Raw genomic sequence first — 18,054 nt, 5'->3', positions numbered from 1 at the left:
AACTTCAATAAAAGTACAATACTTTTGCATGTAAAGTATCAATATTGTAAAAATACCATCTGAATTCTTCAGAAGCTTTACAGTGACTGCCAAGGCCCTCTGTGACGACAGTGGGAGTTTTGCTGTCGCGAGTCTCGTAAATATGCCATCGATGATTGTTTCATCCATTTTCAGTGTCATTTGAGACATGTTGCGGTATACGACCAGCATCGTCAGTACGCTGTTGGGAGGAGATACAGAAAAAAATAAGATAAATTGAATCCATTGGAGTGGCGTGTCAAGAAGCAGTTGTATTCGTAGTTTGAAAGAAGCGGAAATTTTGATTTGTTGTATTATGTAACAGTGTTGATTTCCTGGTACTGAGATAAATCAATTAAGTAATGATTGTAACCACATATAACGGTTATAGTCTTCAATACTTTCTGAATTAAAGTTCCATTTTCTTTGCGTAGTTAGTAGCTGTTCGTGATCAGGTATAAGCATAATAATAAGGTAACCCTTTAACTGTTTTTATACATCATCGTATACATAATCACCTGTTATTATTATTGTGTATATTTTAGTGCTTCTTACGATTTTTACATTGTTTATTCAATTTAAAATGAATGAATGAATGAATGAATGGATGGACGTGTAACGTAAGGAAAGTGAGAGTAACACATCGATAAATAGTACAGGGCAAAAAAATAATTGGTATATACAAAAATTGTGTCACCTTGCTCACCATAGTATTGTCTTCATCCCAAACTTCGACTCCTTAATTAAGAAAAGAGAGAGAACAGTATAGTTATACACTCTTAAAAATGAAATGTTCATAAAGTTTACTTAGCCCTTTTGCCGGCAAAAAGTAAAGGTTTTACATGTTGTTTATAAGTATAAATTTTACATGCCTTGGTTTCTGAAAACTAATCCCATGTATTCCGTGTCTGTTTGGTGTATATCAGCATATGCACCTCTGCCAAAAGAATATAGACATATAGCATTTACATTGGATGTGTAATGGTACCAGGATTGCCCCATTTGAGGTCTGGAAGTACATATTGTCATTTAATGGTGCTTCTGTCTTTTTAATTCAAAAAATTGAAATAAAAAAAATCTTTCCATTTTTATTTGCCTCTGAAAGACTCTTTTATTTTATATACACTATGATTGTCTATAAGCATGGGGAGTTTTTTGTTAACGTATTTGACCATACGGAGATCTTATGTTAATTTCATTTTATCCCTTTTATAGGAGAATTGGTCATCAACCTGATTGTAGGTACAAAAATAGGTAATACTTATACTTAACTCATTATTTACGTCATTAGCTGAAAAGAAAGCGTAATTTTAAACGATTGTTATTACCTAAGTCTATATAAAAATAGGATTAGGAAAATAATAACGAATACCTCGCTCAAAAAGGAAAAGATCATCCAAAGAAAACGATGTTGTCCAGGGTAAGATCAACGACGGAACATTATTTTTATGTATGAACACAAATATATACATATGTTTTCCATGTTACACAGCTAAATCTGCAACAACAACTTAACTTACCGATCTTATCCTTTGGTAAATCTAAATCCATGTACTCCTGCCTATAGCTATCTTGACGGTTTGCGTAAATTGATCTGAAAGAGAAAATATCAGCCATGTTTGACTTGCTCTGTTGCTTGATGTTATTTTGATAAATAAAATACTCTTGAAACCCAAATTATCAGCAAATAGCAGTGAGAGATTATACTTTACCCTGGCTTGTCTTCATTTTCTGTGCAAAAGAAACGGAATAATTAATATGTTTACTAGTGCACACTGGTTTATTACAGACAAAAGACATATGTCTGATGAGCTAATCACAAATACAATCTTTTAAGACTATAATGGCAAGAGACGGTCAAGATATCATGTAAATTAAGTTGTATTTTAATCATTTTCTTAAAATTCATTATGTATTGTCATGACATTTACCTTTTGACTTCTTGTTTCGCACGTATAGGAAAATTCCTAAGAATAGAAGTACGATCAGTACAGCTAATGTCACAGCTATGGCTACGATTGCTCTCGTATTCGATTTTGATTCGGTGTAACTGTGTATGAAATGTGACACAGCTAGTTAAACAAGATTAATCCTGCGACATGTAATACAAATGTTAGATATTCATACCGCTTCCTGGTTCGGACGTCGTGGTAAATAGCATTATTAATATTAGGGGCCTGTAAAGTGTGTAAAATTCACAGGGATGAAATTGGATTGCTTCGCAGCTTTATAGCTTTATTATGATGTGGTAAGTCTGCACTTGGAATATTTCCCCGGCTTCCTCGGAAAATCGTATACGATGCCATTATATCATGAGTTCGATGCCTTGCTGACCTCTTCCTTGAGTAAAGTCAATATTCGTGTATGATGAAAGGTGTCATGTGAATATCAGAAATACAAACAACGTCGGTGACTGTAATTGTAGTGTCGTCAATCAACTGTGTTGGAGAGAACTCTAACAATAAGTGCTTCTGCTCTGTCCTGATCAAGGTGAAAAAATAGGGATGTCGCAATATTCTTAATTCTTTAATAGTTGATGTAGCAACAGCTGTTACTTCACATATCCCTGTTTGTTACTTTTGTTCGATAAATATATTTTGTTACTCTCTTAAGTAAATCTCTCCATCCAACGAAGTAATCGTTGGATGGAGTGAAATTGATTTATTAACGGTTAAATTTAATATTTTATAAACTGTTTGTTAGAAATGCGAGTTTCGCGCAATTTAATAAGCAAATGGAGTAAAAAAAAAGTTTCAGGGAGAAATCAAATAATGATACACTGACAGACTATAGAATTCGTTGACGGACCGTTGAATGCATTCGAATATTACGACGATAATGTCATAGAAATATTAGGAATCACCATACACAAAGAACATTTTAAGATCAATCAAAACGTCCATATATATAAATTATCATTAAACTTTATTACTGTGATAACTAGTTCAGCCAATAAGGCCGATCTTCCACAAGGTCGACGATAAAAATTTCCATGACTTACATTCAGATTCTAATGGCTCACCACATTCCATATAGTCATCAGTACAGAAGTATATTCTTAAAAGCACAGAGCCATCAATCGTTAAAGTAACACTTGAATCACAGGGTCCATTTATTGGGTCAAATATATGAGTTGTCCAATTTCCATGACCTATGTACTCGTCCACTCTGGTGCAAGAATCCCCTGGCGCTACTATCAGAAGCTGGCCTGTATACTGGTTGAAGTGTACCTCTGAGAGTGAAAATAAATCATGGTAGAAAAATAATTTTCAGTGTTGAGCAACTTTCGCAATGTAAATTCATTCTTATCAGAATTATTATGACAACATGTTTGATTGCTCACATTGGCTGTGAGAATAGACCAATCTATGTCGATACATTCTTGCGAATCAGAGGAAAGTAGGGGTCAATATTTAAGAAACAATATCACCAGAAAGTCGTGAAGTCACAGAGATCGAGCACAAAACGCACATGGCAGTCTTGGTATGCGAACAAAGTCGTTGGACATTATTAACGCACGCAGTAAGTGTATGCCCAGAACTTCATCGGAAATTCTTGACTCAATTCACGATGTTGGATGTGGACTTCATTAGTTACGTTTATTGTCATGTTCATAGGATCATAATACTAGACGGTTTAGCGGGAAATTAAATCAGTTAACAAAAGAAATGCACTTCAGCTCAAATGGAAATCCGGGTCATGTGTTCATTTGATTTTCCTCAGTCACGGACTATTTCATAACTATCAATCACAAAATGCCAAATGTATGAATCTATCTTATGTGCGAACAATCAATAAGATAAATAAGTTTGATAATTTTATTGAATTAAACATTGACAATACGTATTGTGACATTCGAGGACAATGATGCAAGTACAGTAAGTGAATGGGCATTGAATACAGCAATACTTCTCAGGACGATGTCTTTTTCCTGAGAGAATCATCTGCAGTCCACAAATAATTCTGCTGCTCCATTTATACCAACGATACAAATTGTCAAATTTGATGAAGAAAATGCCCCACCGAGAAGTTTGTATTTTTAATTGCTTGCTCCCTTCAAAAGATTTCTGGATGGAGAATTTTTGTTGTCTGTCTCGCGAAAAATTACTACGCATGACGGATACAAAACACAAACAAACACTTCTAAAAAGGCCCCTGCAATATAAAAGGCAAAGACATCAAGTTTGAATATATTAATAATAAGAGAAAAAAATGAACGTTAATATAGTAAGGAAGCGATTGTAGGTCATAAATCGTTTCAGATATCGTAGGAAAAATAGAAATAGTGGTGTCTGATGGACATATGATAATATACATTGGATCAGGATATGACAGAAATGGCAAGCGTGGAGTCCCTTCTTTCAAGTCACTGTCTCACCAACGGTCATTTATGACCTTTTAGGGCATAACCTTTTGCCTAATACTTACTTACATACTACGTACTTCATTGATGTGTGGCAATGCTAAAGAAAACTGTTGTGGTTTGTTCGGTTCAGCATTTGAGGGGGGGGGGGGCGTGCTTTCAATTCAAAATTGAAGCTGACAGTCAAATAAGTCATAAGAAATCTCACCTTCATGGATGACAGGTGTTTTAGCTACAAGGGCAATCAAAAGACAAGTAGTTTGAAATTCATGACATTATCAGTATACACACAAAAGGCTATAAACGGAGTTTGCTAAAATGTTATTATCGATTACAAAGACGAATGCATATTGGTATGTGTCAGTGTACACGTGTTCGTGTACATGTATATATCAACTACAGTCCTCCACTCACACTGATATAGACTGCGATCAACAATTAGCCTTGTGGATCATAACGTCAAACTAAAGTAGGTATTGTAATAGGGACAGTGACCACTTATGTTTTCTCACGAATATATCGTAATTTGAAGAGCAGATAAATTCCTTGCTCCATTTTTTTTTTTATACATTCTACAATCAACACGCCTTATTAAATGACAGCACATTGTAGACCGAGGACTGTCATATTCTGTCTACGATTCATTTTTTCAAAGTCTGTAGTTTTCTAGGCTGTGAATCCTTGTTTCTTTGTTACAGTCAATGGATATAATCCAACCGCATGATGAATTGGCAGTGCAATCGCCGTATCAAAATCAAAGCCACTCAACTGAAAAATAAATATTTCTACTTACGTAATGTTGAATCTTTTGTTGGAGGGTAACTATGAATTTCACCGATGTTGTTGAAACTAACAACGGTGACACAGTATTCAGTCATTGCCAGAAGGCCATAGATGGTTTCCGTTGTGTTTGTGGTTGGCGCTGTCCTCACCGAATATCCATGATTTGTTTTACGTTCCTGATATTCTAGCTGGAATTGTTGTGGCAGTCCACCATCCAAGCCAGGAGTCCATTTAAATGTTAGACTATCCTCGGTCTTGTTTGTAACTATGACATTATAGGCTGGGTGTGGTCTCCCTGATGTTTTTTGGAACATGATGAAAGAGGAATATGGATTAATCATGACAATTTCAACGTCATCGTATAGACTACTGATCCTGAAGATCACAATGTTGAAAAATGTGTTTGGTCGTAACTGCTTGTTAAATGCCTCGATCACTTAAATTTGTCCATGACTCTCGTAGTGGTTTCTCTAACGAATAATATACATTATGAGAGAAGTGTAGAACGTGTTATATTCACGATGGTAGTGTGTTTATGATAAAAAGACGTACGGACAGACAATTGTGTCTGTTTGTTCATCAATATCTATGGTATTTATCTGAGAAAATTAACGTCAGGGGTAGAACTAACAAAGTTCACTTGTTCAAATACAACAATCCGGATATGAGTCGCTGACGCAGGGAAATTAAATGTACACTGCCATAGCAAGTACGCGAATGGTTTTATCGCCGACGGCAGCTAGATATATGTTAGACTCTTCCAGTCAATGTTCACCCTGACAACCAAGGTGCACATAGTACATGTACCTAGTCATACGGATTTGGTTACCTCTGATCAATAAGTCGTGACAAGTGCTGTTTTAGGGTAGAATGCGCCGATTCGAACGTACCTGAGTTCAGTGCACATATTTTTCGCGGACATTAACAAAACGTTTTGCGTTTGAATCAAAGAAACGCACGCGTAGTACGCGTATGATTTCCAAACAAAATACTTCTTTCTATCTTAATAGACAGCATTACAGTGATTAAAGTGTGAGTTCGCACGCGACTGGTAATGCTGTGTTCGTTCAAGAAATATTTGAAATTCAGTTTTATGCATCGGATGATACAGCCGTTCATTCTCTACTAGACCTATGACTACATGTACGTTCTGTTGTGACTGCGATTTTTACGCATAGGTTAGATTTATTTTATAAGTTTGTGTAATATATTAATATTACGAATAATTACTGGAGCAAGTTCCATGTTGATAATGACAGTGACATTGATACACTTGCCTTCGGCCCTGACATTTTGATGTTACCCTTTCAATAATCTGCCATTATTTAACCATAAAACGCATGATAACAATGCAATCAATTACTTCATTATGTCACACATACATGTATATATACAACCTTCACCTAGCACACTTCAGTCTACATACTCGACTGGTAGACTTATATCAACGCACATGTATTATGAGACTTACCTTCCCAGAAAGATTTATGTAAAGTTGATATAATTGATGTTGTTGGTGGCATGGCATCTGTAGTCACCAAAATCGGTCTCGCTGACATTTAAGATTGTAAGGATTTCAGTTGTGATTGTCATTGACGTGGTTTTATCTATCAGGAACTTGCCAGTTCTATTGCTGATTGCTTCATCATAAATGTCAAACCATGTGATTTCGACTTCCGGGTTGCTGTTTATTTCGCAGCGAAGTTCCGCGTTGTCAGTTAAATTGACCGTGTAACGTTGGTTTATTTCTTCATTTTCCACAAAAGGAGCATCTGAAAGGTAGTCGGAGATGTAAATTGGACATTTTTTACTCTGTCATGGATAACATGCAATATTTGTATTGTCATATAGAAAATGTTAAGTGTGTTTTTTTAACGGAAATCTCCCGTTATTTCAAGATCACTAATTATCGTTACTGGTTTCCTTGACCTTGCTTTATTTAGTTTAATCATGATACACACAAAATGATGACGAACAACGAAATCTTGACCGCGGACATCCGGAAACTTGCAGTTTTTCACGTCATTTTGCGTCGCACTGCCGTGAGCACAAAATATTGAAGTGTGGATTTTTCAACCTTTCCACCAGTATTCAAAGTTTCAACATTATGTCAATGATAAACACTAAGTTCTGTCCTTTGTCACATAATTTCTGCATTGTTCACTGTCCTGTATAGTCAAATCTCAATTCACCTCACTCGCATGCGTGAGGTGAAATTGACGTCACTCCGTGGTCAAGAATAGTACATAAGACTAAACAGCCGTTTTGGCGCAGGGAATAAGAATAGTTTTAGAATAGGCAGACCGGGGACTTACAGTGCACGTCAGGTTTGATTTCTTCGGATATACTCTATCGTCTTTCATCGTGAATTCTTCATTGTAGGATTCATATCTGATCATTTGTTCATGGTGTTGATACGTAACATGTAATGTTAAATTTTGTACGCCTATTTCACCATGATGTTTCCCTGGGAATGATGCACTTCACTCAAACCGTTCTCAATGAGACTGTCTTCTCGGAACCATTCAATGATTGGTGTTGGGTTACCACTGCATGATGTACATGTAAGTACAAGGTCATCGCCCTCTACAACCGGTGCCGAATATCCAGTGAGACTTGTGATTCATTCATCCGGCTCTGAAGGCGGAACTGAAAAATAATCATGTTTTCTAGTAAAATGCTCTGAAAAATATAGAAGACATAAAATGTCCTTGCTTAGGATTTGTGAAAAGGAGAATGATAGTTTCTGTATACATTGATAATGATATACTTTATCCCGAAATTCACATTAAAACTACTGGTTATAAGGTTTATGACGATGAAACCCATATATCATGATGGATAAAAATCGGTAAATATTGATTAGCGTGATTTATAATGTTACAGGAACATTATAAGACAAGGACAAGCGTTGATGTTGACGATGTGCCTTATGTGTAAGAATTTAAGTTTTTGAGATCCTTTTATTTCATTTTACTCTAAAACAACCAACAACCTCACTTCTCTCCTACGTCGTGTAATCGATGCAATGTTATGACAACAGCTATACTTACAGTACACTTCCGTTATTATCGGGACCGAAACGTATTCTTCAGAATATGCATTCCTAGAAGCTTTACAAAAAAACTCGTTCTGATTGTGTGATGCTGACATTTCAAAATGTAGTCCTCCCTGTGTAGTTTTGCCTCTGAATTCTCCATCCGTGACTATTTCCTCTTGAATTTCTTCATGGTCACCCTCACTTATCAGTTGATTATTTTTGTACCAACTGATAGTAGATCGGGGATTAGAAGAGCTGGTTACACAGGATAACTCCAAAAGTTCTCCCTTTCTCATCGCTGCGGTGTACCCATATAAGGATACAGAGAGTGGAGCGACTGTTAAAATTCAAAATAAATAATTGTTTTGTTTGCGTACTATCTGCTGAACTTTAAAAATGACAATATGATTGTAATTCGCGATTACAGATAGCGTGATTACCACAAAGTGTCAGTCATTAATTGATAGTCTGAAACAGTCGGCACGCCGTAGTTCTAATTGAACGTCATTCTAAACGAGACTGGACTATTGACAAACGTGAGCATACTTTTATGCAGTGTTCATTTGAAATTGTCATGTTTTTATCATAAATTCTTAAATGTTCTTATACGTCTTCTTAAGGCTACGCCAAATCAATATATTGAACTTCTGTATAATGCTATGATTTGCACTTACACAATTAAGAATACCCTAAATTACTTACAGTGTACGGTGATTGGTCCTGTACTGCATGTCAGGATATCGTCCTCTACATCATTGAATGCATCGCATTGGAAAGAAACTCGATTGTCACCTCGTGTCAGACTCCAGGAATATTCATTGATGGCGATTCCTCCATGGTAAAATTCTGTGTGCTCCAAAATTTTTGAATTTGATTCGTTAATCCATTGCAATGTCGCTAATGGATTTCCATCTGATTGGCAAGTGATGACGAAATAATCAGTTTCGTCGAAGGTATCACCGTTAATTGTTGTGCATGTTTGCAATGTAGGTGAAACTGAAAAACATCAGAGAAAATGTCAAGTCTTTAAATGTTTTCATCTGGCAGGGAATTATATATTAAGAAAGATAAAGCGATATAGTCGTATTAATAACTAACATGTATAGTATGTTGGTAAATTAGGATGCGAACGTCATCACGATCTTCATTAATTGCGATTCTTCCTCGGTAAAATTTAGTTTCCTTCAATAGTTCAAAACTTGATTTGTAAATTCACCGAAATGTCGCAGGTGAATTTTCAACATATTCGCAAGTGATGACTGAATCGTCAATTTCTTCGAAAGTATCACAGTTAATTTTGTGCAGGTTTACAAATTGTAAGTGAAAGTGAAAGACTAAAGCCAAGAAACCAAAGCTATCAATCTTATCACCTTGCCGCTAGAAATTGCTTATTAAGTGGTAAAACCATATAGACGTAATAAAAATGACATATAGAGAAATGCTGTTCGTAAATTTGGATACGCACATTATCGCAATTATCATGCGGTCCATCATAGACTTTGGGGTGATACCTTATCGATAATCTGTAATTTTACCGTTTTCGGAGGTATTAGATCTGGCAAGTATCCGCTTGTAAACCGACATGCAAGGGCTAACAAACAGAGATGACAGAGGCACAGGCGGATAGACAGAGAGATATAGACAAACCGATAGACACACAGACACACAGACAGAGACAGTCAGACAGACACACAGACACACAGACAGAGACAGGCAGAGACAGATAGACAGGTTGAGATTTGAAATTGCTTGTTAAATGCGGTAATGAAACTAGTATCACTGCCCCTGAAATAGGTCCCTTGCCGAACTCACATTTAATGTCAAGTACGCCCGTATCGCAAGCCATAGGTGTACTTAGCGCTGGATGTTCACCCCTGCACTGATATATCTTTCCATTGTCATACGCTGTCAATGACCATTCGAAGACATTGGATGTGATCTTGTCGTACTCGCTCTCTGGAGTAGTATATGTACCATCTAATACACTGCTACCATTATACCAGACTAGACGTGGATAAGGATTTCCATCAGTGGCAGTGCAGGTTATTTCAGCACGATCACCAGCTTTTGGTTCATTCTCTGATGTGTAATAAGCCACCATACATTCGGGCCATTCGTTGTCAGGAAGATCTGAATATTAAATTTGAAAAAAAATCGAGTAAGTTACAGGTGAAAATAGTTCACTTGACAATGTGCCTTTCCACAAATATTGTTGAAAAGGACGGAAAATCACACACATGATTTTGCGCTTACACTGACTTTATAAATATATAATTTGGAGATGGGACTAATTCGCTGTATATGGAAACCTGCCACTTACGTCCGATCAATTATCCGGAGGAGTAAGTAATATTTGTGTCGGATTTCATACAGTCCATGACAAGTCTCATCGTTGTAAAAATCAGTTTCTTTTGTTTTTCAAAACATTTGCATCTAGTCTTTTATCAGTGCAATGTTATATTTGGGCGAGTACGCAGTGATCGGAAAATTGTGTTAAACTGAATATTTCTTTTCTCTATCAAAATGATTTTAAGATCCTCTAAAATAGGAACTGAGAAAAACATGTCCAACTTAAAAGTGAAAGTATGTTGTTAGAATATTCTAAAATTCGCCGACAAGTTTTCTACGCACTGAAGACATGCCGATTCATTATGGAGAAGTGTCCGAGGATATGAATCACAATGAGTCTTTGGATATTTCCAATTCACAGTTTCATACTTAATTGAAGAGGGAAGAGGGAATTTTATTATCGCTACTTACATTGAACATCCATTGTCAGTTCATTGCTATGAAAACTTCCGACTGGATTCGACACTTCACATTTGTACGTTCCGGAATGTTCTCTGTCGACACTTATTATCGTGAGCGTTGGGTTATTTTCATCAAAATATATACCATCCTTAGTCTCATCCAATAGCACATTGTCTTTGTACCATGAATATAATATGCAATTGATGTCAGATGTAGTGCAGTGCATTATGACGGTGTCATATTCAACGGGCGATGAATTGAATGAGATGGTCGCATCAGAAGGTGCAGTGTCTGTTGGGAGAAATTGACAAAATTAAGACAAGTCTGTTAAAAATAACAACAACTGTTTACGATGTAGGTGAAGCTACATCCAGGGGTAGATTATATCAATTGACAATAAAGGTAGTCTGGACAAATATCAGTAGTTGTCAAAAGTCATTAACTGCGAATAACAAGGTTTCATTTATGGATTGTCAATCGTATGATTTTATCACATTCAAGGTTTCATATGATGTTAAGAAACCTGAAGACATGACCGGAAATGTAAGTCGATAACGTCCGATAAATATTTGTGTCGTGGAAAATAAGAACATCTTTTTCAACTATTTTTCTGTATGCCGTTAACTGTTTCTGCTAGAATTTGAACTTTTCTCCTCTATTGTTTCATAGACAGTAGAGGGGGAATAGTGTAGAATAATAAATACGTTAGAGGTCAGTTCACATGTTGACACGCTTAGGTGGTCGCTCCGTTCCGACAATTTGGTCAGTTTACCAAAATTCCTGGTGCCCACAGTGCTCCACCCTACATACAACAATGAAACAGAAGGTGATCGGAAGACAATCGAATTTATTTTGTTTTGACATTTACAGTCAGTGCCGAAATCACAATTGAAGGCGTCTGTACATGTGTTTTGAGTACGGTGATTTTGCGTTATCACTTTTTCGTATACGATTTGTTCATTCTTTCCCCATCTTTGTACATGCCGTATTCAGAACATTAAAAAAAAACCCGAAAAAACGGGAGGAAATTCGGAGTACACGGACGATTGAGAAATGACAACAACGTCATCATGTCAACTTCCGTTAAGTCTAAAACTGCAGTGGTCTGTGTTTCGGATTTGTATTCAAAACTTTGTCACTTAACAGGAACGTCCTTACTCCCTGTACACGTTTATTTGCATCTAATCGCGCTACGTATAAGAGAAATACCTAAAATGATAATTGTAGGACTTCTGCTAAGGCTTAGTCCTTGATTTTGCTCCTTTTTGATATTTATATGTCCACAGACCTTGGGTAAGCACATGGAGGTCCCGGGATGGAGAAGCTAGTTCGAACATAACACTGCCATATAACTGTAGTCAGTGTACTTTATTGTCCTCTTCCCCGTTGCTAATGCAGCTTCTAAACGTTTTAAATGCAAATAAAGAAAATCTGTCCTTTTGTAGCAATGAATAGGATATCGGAACACAGGTTTTGTTTCGGCAGAGCCTGCATGCAAAAGTGGCAGCCAAAAAGTAAAAAAGTGAACATCATCGTAAAAGGGAACTAAAACTGCAAAACTGCATCCAAGGTCTCCAGTCATATAATTGTATGTATGACGTTTCTCTTTATGAAGACGCACATGCCACAGCGATGATAATTCTTGATTACGTTATATTTTAAAGGTAAAGACAGCAAATTCTACCGATGGTGGTATTTATCGTACCAAAATCGATATAGCTGTTATAAATGACCACGCATCAATTCATTATCTTTCAGCATGTCAAATAACATAAATGTCTCTTATCAAAACCAATTCTATGAAACAGAAAATTACGGACTTTGTCCCTTAAACTTATAGTGAATTTCAAAATAACTTGGAATTATAATGGGTTTGGGCGATAAAAGTCGTTTTGCAGTGGTGATAAAAAATGACACCACCTTTATTCATTACGAAAGTTCTCCTTTGATAAATTGTTTAAACAATTAAACCAAAAACGACGTTCACTGTGCCACATTCAACATCGTCAGTGTTGTCACGTTCCTACTGAAAAACTCACCCATACACTGACCGTGTGAACATTCCTATACATTTCCCGTCGATGAAACGGCTCAGAACGCTAACGATAGTTTTTTTCGATACAGTGTGTACAGATCGGTACAACGATTTGTATTTCTTACACTGATATTGTTTTAAAGTGAGAACAGAGCTGATGTCGCATTTTTTTAAAAAAATTGCAAAATCTATCAAACGGTAAGTTTGCAATTGCTGCAGTTGGAGATACGATTTTCTAATCACCAAAGCACGTTACAATCAAAGGTATTTTGAAATTCACTATAGGATGTTTGACCGATAAATTAATTTACACTAAGTCTTGTTTTTCAAATAACAAGAAATCAAATGCCACGAACACATACTAATTTAACCGAGTCACTTGAATCTAATGTGAATCTTCGTAACTCACACGACGCATCATAATTGACAACGGTTTGATTGGGTAACATTCTCCTCAACGCCAAAGACTGACTTTGTCTCTTCGACTATAGTGGTGTCAAAGCCTCTCCACAAAATGGGCAGAGTACCCGTCTCTGACCAATAAAATTAGTTTACACTTCTTCTTTCATATCGCTAGAAGTGAAATGCTACGAACACATATTAATTAGACAACTTGATTGTTAGTCTGAAACGTGGGTCTGCGCAGTTCACAGGACTCATCATAATTGACAGCAGTATACATTTGTAACATTCTCCTCGAAACCAAAGACCTAAAAGCAATAGGCTAACAATTTGATCAATTTACTTCGCGTAACAAACGCAATATTGTACTCTTTACAACAAAATACTTTTTTAGATGTTTATGGACATCAAATAAAATATATTGTCGAAATAGTGCTCTGTTCAGCTAAGGGGTGAAATTTCGAAGAGCCTCTTTACACTATCGTAACCTTTCCTATGCATCCTTTAATACTCATGGTTCTAGTCATAAAATTTCGACCGGTTCCACGCAAAGCGCAGGGTCGGGCTGTGTACTAGGGAGGGGGTGGGCTGGGACGTTTGTCTTCAAGGGACTCCGAAATATCCTATAGAAATACCTATCACACCTTACTTGTATTATTCTGTAATGTCACTGGCAATACTCGACTACATAGTTTCGCTATATGACCAAATTATACCCTACTTTGAAGTGCTTTACGTTATCTGGCCTGACGTGTCAAGCGCCAAAACGACATACAGCAACGTGCATTTAGTGTTTATCGATTACTGTTCGTTGAAATATAATGTCGTCAGTTTACCACCTTATTCTGAATTTCTAAGGTATCTGAAAAAAAAAACAATGGTGACAGATCATATATTCTCGAGGTGAATAATAGACAATAATGGAGAATAAAAGGAAAGAAACTCACAGAAAACATATAGTGCGACAAGTTCTTCTCGAATTCTAGCGTTGATAATATTAGAATCCTGCAACTGTACGATCCATCATCAGATAATAATGTGCTGTGGATTTGAAGAGAAGCTTGGTCGTAAATACTGTGTCTATCGTAACCTGGATAATGATGGACTTCCCACTTTCCGATACTCTTATCACCTCGTCCTCACCACTTTCAGTCATCATATACCAAGTCAATCTCACCCTTGTGAAACTCTCGTCATAAGAACATTGCAGAATTGCTGTCTGTCCCACAGATATGCATACATCTGGGGCCTGCATGAAAGTCTGTAAAATAAATTGAATGATCATTTAAAACAAATAAAGAGACTAAAAAACTGATTGATCATTTGAATTTAACTGTCTTTTAATTATATAATCCATTCATTAATCGTGGTCATGAGAAAGAAAAATTTCAAATTTTACACTCAAAACAACAAAAACACGTGCACACTGACATTTTTACGACAAACTAATATAGTTCTCTTGGTGTTCGTGGAGATTCGTATCAGTAAAATGACTTGACCTTACCCGATGTTCTTATCCCATGAAAGGAAATAAATACAGGCAGGAATATGATAATTAGCCGTGTTTGACAAATGTACATGTCAGCAGTCTTCTCCGCGGAATAAGAATGTTGACTGTGAAAATCCGCGTATGGTCTACAAGTCTAGTAGACTGTCGTCTGCCGAATGTACCGTTGTGGCCTTTGCTAGTCAGCGCAGCACGGACGTTTCGCTATGCGCATGTCAGCCGCAGACTTTTTGGTTGATATCGAATAATAATGAGGTCTGATATTAGAGCAAGAGAAGTAGTAACAAGAAATAAATTGCACGTGCGTTCAAAATAGAGGTCAATTATTGACTACGCTTGAAAGTGCTTTTGTCGACTTTGTTTTGCTGCGATTAAGCAACGAGATAAAGATCTGAGTTAATAGAAGTAAATTTTCCTATGTCGTTTGATTAATATTTATTATCAATTATTATCTTATTATAAATGTTGACTGTCAACAGTCCCTTCTGCTTTCTTTGCCTAATATATTGAGGTAGTCACTGTGGCAAGGGATTTGGAATATGCTTTTTTCCAAAATAGTGCGCCGATGGCACGCATTTCAACGTTTTCTTCTGCTTTAGTGTTAAGGTTGCCTTCAAAATTCAAAAAGTGTGGCTACTGCTGACAGATTTCCCTGCAACAAGTTATTAATGTAAGAGTGCTTGAGCACAGAATGGCAATGTTAACGCAGGCCTTAAGTCACTGACAATCATTTTTATGTCACCACCGCATATTTCTGGACTGTTCGTTTGAGGGCGCAGCAGGATTTTACACACCTTTGTATACGATGAAGCATAGAGACCAGTGGACAAGCCGAGTGAATTCACTTAAGAACACTAGCATTGCAGATGAGCACTGCCTATCTATCGATAGCCACGTGCACCATTGGGCAGTTATTTTTCAGTGCAGCAGCAATTTGTTTTCCAATTGCAAAATGCCAGTGTATTTGAAAAATGATAGGCTTAGCTTTCACAACATACATGTTTAAATACACAATTATTTATTCACTTTGCAATACATATTCTAATTTTCAGTATGTATGTAAAAATAGTCCGGTAGTAATCAATTTAAATATTATCCATTAGTTGTGTCGACTACAGCAATATCCAAACTGACATTGACCTACACTAACATCAACACAAAGTTACATCATGAGGATGATCAGACTTGGTGACCTCCTAGAATCGCTTATCTGTGCTGAGCTAATACCCTCATTGTTAAGTACGTACGTTTTGGTTGTATGTAGATTTGGAAACGATTTTGCCTTTGTACTTTCTCAGAAGAGATACATTCGCCCTGTCTTTACGCAGATACAGAGCTGACACACACTAACACAGCACACACACACACGCACCCACACTTATCAGAGGCTTATTTAAATAAACTCTACATCATTACAGGTTATCATTGCCGTTAAACTGAAAATATAATAAGTCGCTGGATTGCTGATTATCACAAGTAGTCAACATTTATCAGTCATTTTAACCTAGTTTCTTTATTTTACTGTATTTCGAGTGCCGCATCGGTTGAAAAAATGGAATACCTTTACTCAAAACTTTCTCTTGTTCACCGTGGCTTCACTGTTAGCAAAAACACTGTACGTCGTGCACATATATGAATTGGAATCTTCACAGAAACAACAGAGTAGTCCAATATAATGCATAGTGTTGAATGTTTTCCACTGGGACACCATATGCCTTGTTTTTCATAATATTACCAGTTTTTAAAAATGGTGGGAAATCAAAATAACGGTTAAACTTTAAATTTACTCGCCCAATTTTTCAGTAGTAAAAGGCTACATCCTTCAAATTTATAGAATTTAAAGAAAACCAGAGAAAATAGAAAGCCTTTTAAGGTCAACAAATTTCAAGAGTTATAGATACAGGAGCTTTAGGACCATAAATGCCAACGATAAAAAATAAACAGATACATAAAAATATGCAGAAGTTAAGGAAAACGCTTAATAAAGGACCTTTCTACAATTTTCCAAAATATTGAATGAAATTACGAGTCAGACTGAACACAGGTACGGATAAATGGATTATCACTTACGGCCAGACGCTTGCAAAATGCAAACAACAGTCTGCGCTGGAGTGAAGCAACATTATGGATGTTCTTAGTCACAAAATTGTGACTAATACCGACGTCACGCTTTAGATCAAAAATCAACCTCAAGGCATCATCATAAGCTATCCTCAATTTTGACATTTGTTTCTATAGCACTAAAATTACATCAAATGTTCAAACAATAACCACTATGCAAAACAAACTTTTAAAAAGGGCACATTTCACTTTCTGAAAGCATTGGCCAAAGCTACGAAAAGTAAATTACTCTTGCGTAAAAACTACGAGTTGTCTTTGCATATCTGCGTCGTCCATCCCAGTGGACGACATAATGTAGCCAATATATTTCTTCGAACTTACGAATTACAGAGATTTACAATACAAATATACATTAAGGAATCCTATCCTGCTTCCAATATTGCGGAAAAAAGCTATACACTCAGTTTTCTCGGTATTGAAGAGAATGTACGAAAGTCAAATTTGTCATACTATTTTCCTGGGTGGCAACAGTTGACGAAGTGCCACGTTTTACCATGTTGCCTGGGTAACACGCCAAATGCGGTGCAAAGGTGGTACTTCGTCAACTGTTACCACCCAGGTAAAGCATATGACAAATTTGACTTTTCGTACGTACATATGATCGTTACCGTAGTGTTAACGAATATTAATCAATTTTTGTAAAGATTTCACCGACGGACAAATCAAGGTCACATGGTAAGCATAAAAAATGATTCATAATGCGATTCGCTAAGTTACACTTACCCTGCGCCTGCAGATGAAGCTTACTACTTGTCTGGTCTACATTAGAGAATGCTCCCTTGATGTACGCCATTAGAAAGTGGAAAAAGAATTGGAATTACTGATGCCCAATGGACAAAAAAGGCTGATTACTATACCAGTACTGTAAAATACGAGTAATAAACATGGATTACCGTAAAGTTTAGATTTCGAATGTCTACGAATTCAACCCGGTTAGACGACGATACCAAATGTGGAGGATGGCCAACTTGAAAGGTATCTGGTAACACCAGAATGGTTTGCTTATTCAAAGAATAAAGTTTTCTCATAACAAA

General features: G+C 36.5%; 1 protein-coding gene across 1 annotated transcript; it reads right to left on the bottom strand.

The window, feature by feature from the left end:
• Positions 1-212: 212 nt before the first annotated feature.
• Positions 213-17,813, bottom strand: LOC139125156 (cell adhesion molecule CEACAM1-like). The gene is made up of 9 exons (XM_070691261.1): positions 17,744-17,813; positions 10,965-11,246; positions 10,017-10,334; positions 8,907-9,200; positions 6,636-6,716; positions 5,175-5,459; positions 4,590-4,613; positions 3,020-3,250; positions 213-220 (listed from the first exon to the last, which is right to left on the bottom strand). The coding sequence occupies exons 1-9, from the start codon at positions 17,811-17,813 to the stop codon at positions 213-215; spliced, it is 1,593 nt and encodes a 530-aa protein (XP_070547362.1).
• Between the last annotated feature and the right edge of the window lie 241 nt (positions 17,814-18,054).

The sequence above is a fragment of the Ptychodera flava genome, assembly GCF_041260155.1.
Source record: "Ptychodera flava strain L36383 chromosome 3 unlocalized genomic scaffold, AS_Pfla_20210202 Scaffold_25__1_contigs__length_14229661_pilon, whole genome shotgun sequence".
Taxonomy (NCBI): domain Eukaryota; kingdom Metazoa; phylum Hemichordata; class Enteropneusta; family Ptychoderidae; genus Ptychodera; species Ptychodera flava.
The sequence above is the reverse complement of the archived record's forward strand: the minus strand, read 5'-3'. Positions and strand labels throughout refer to the sequence as shown.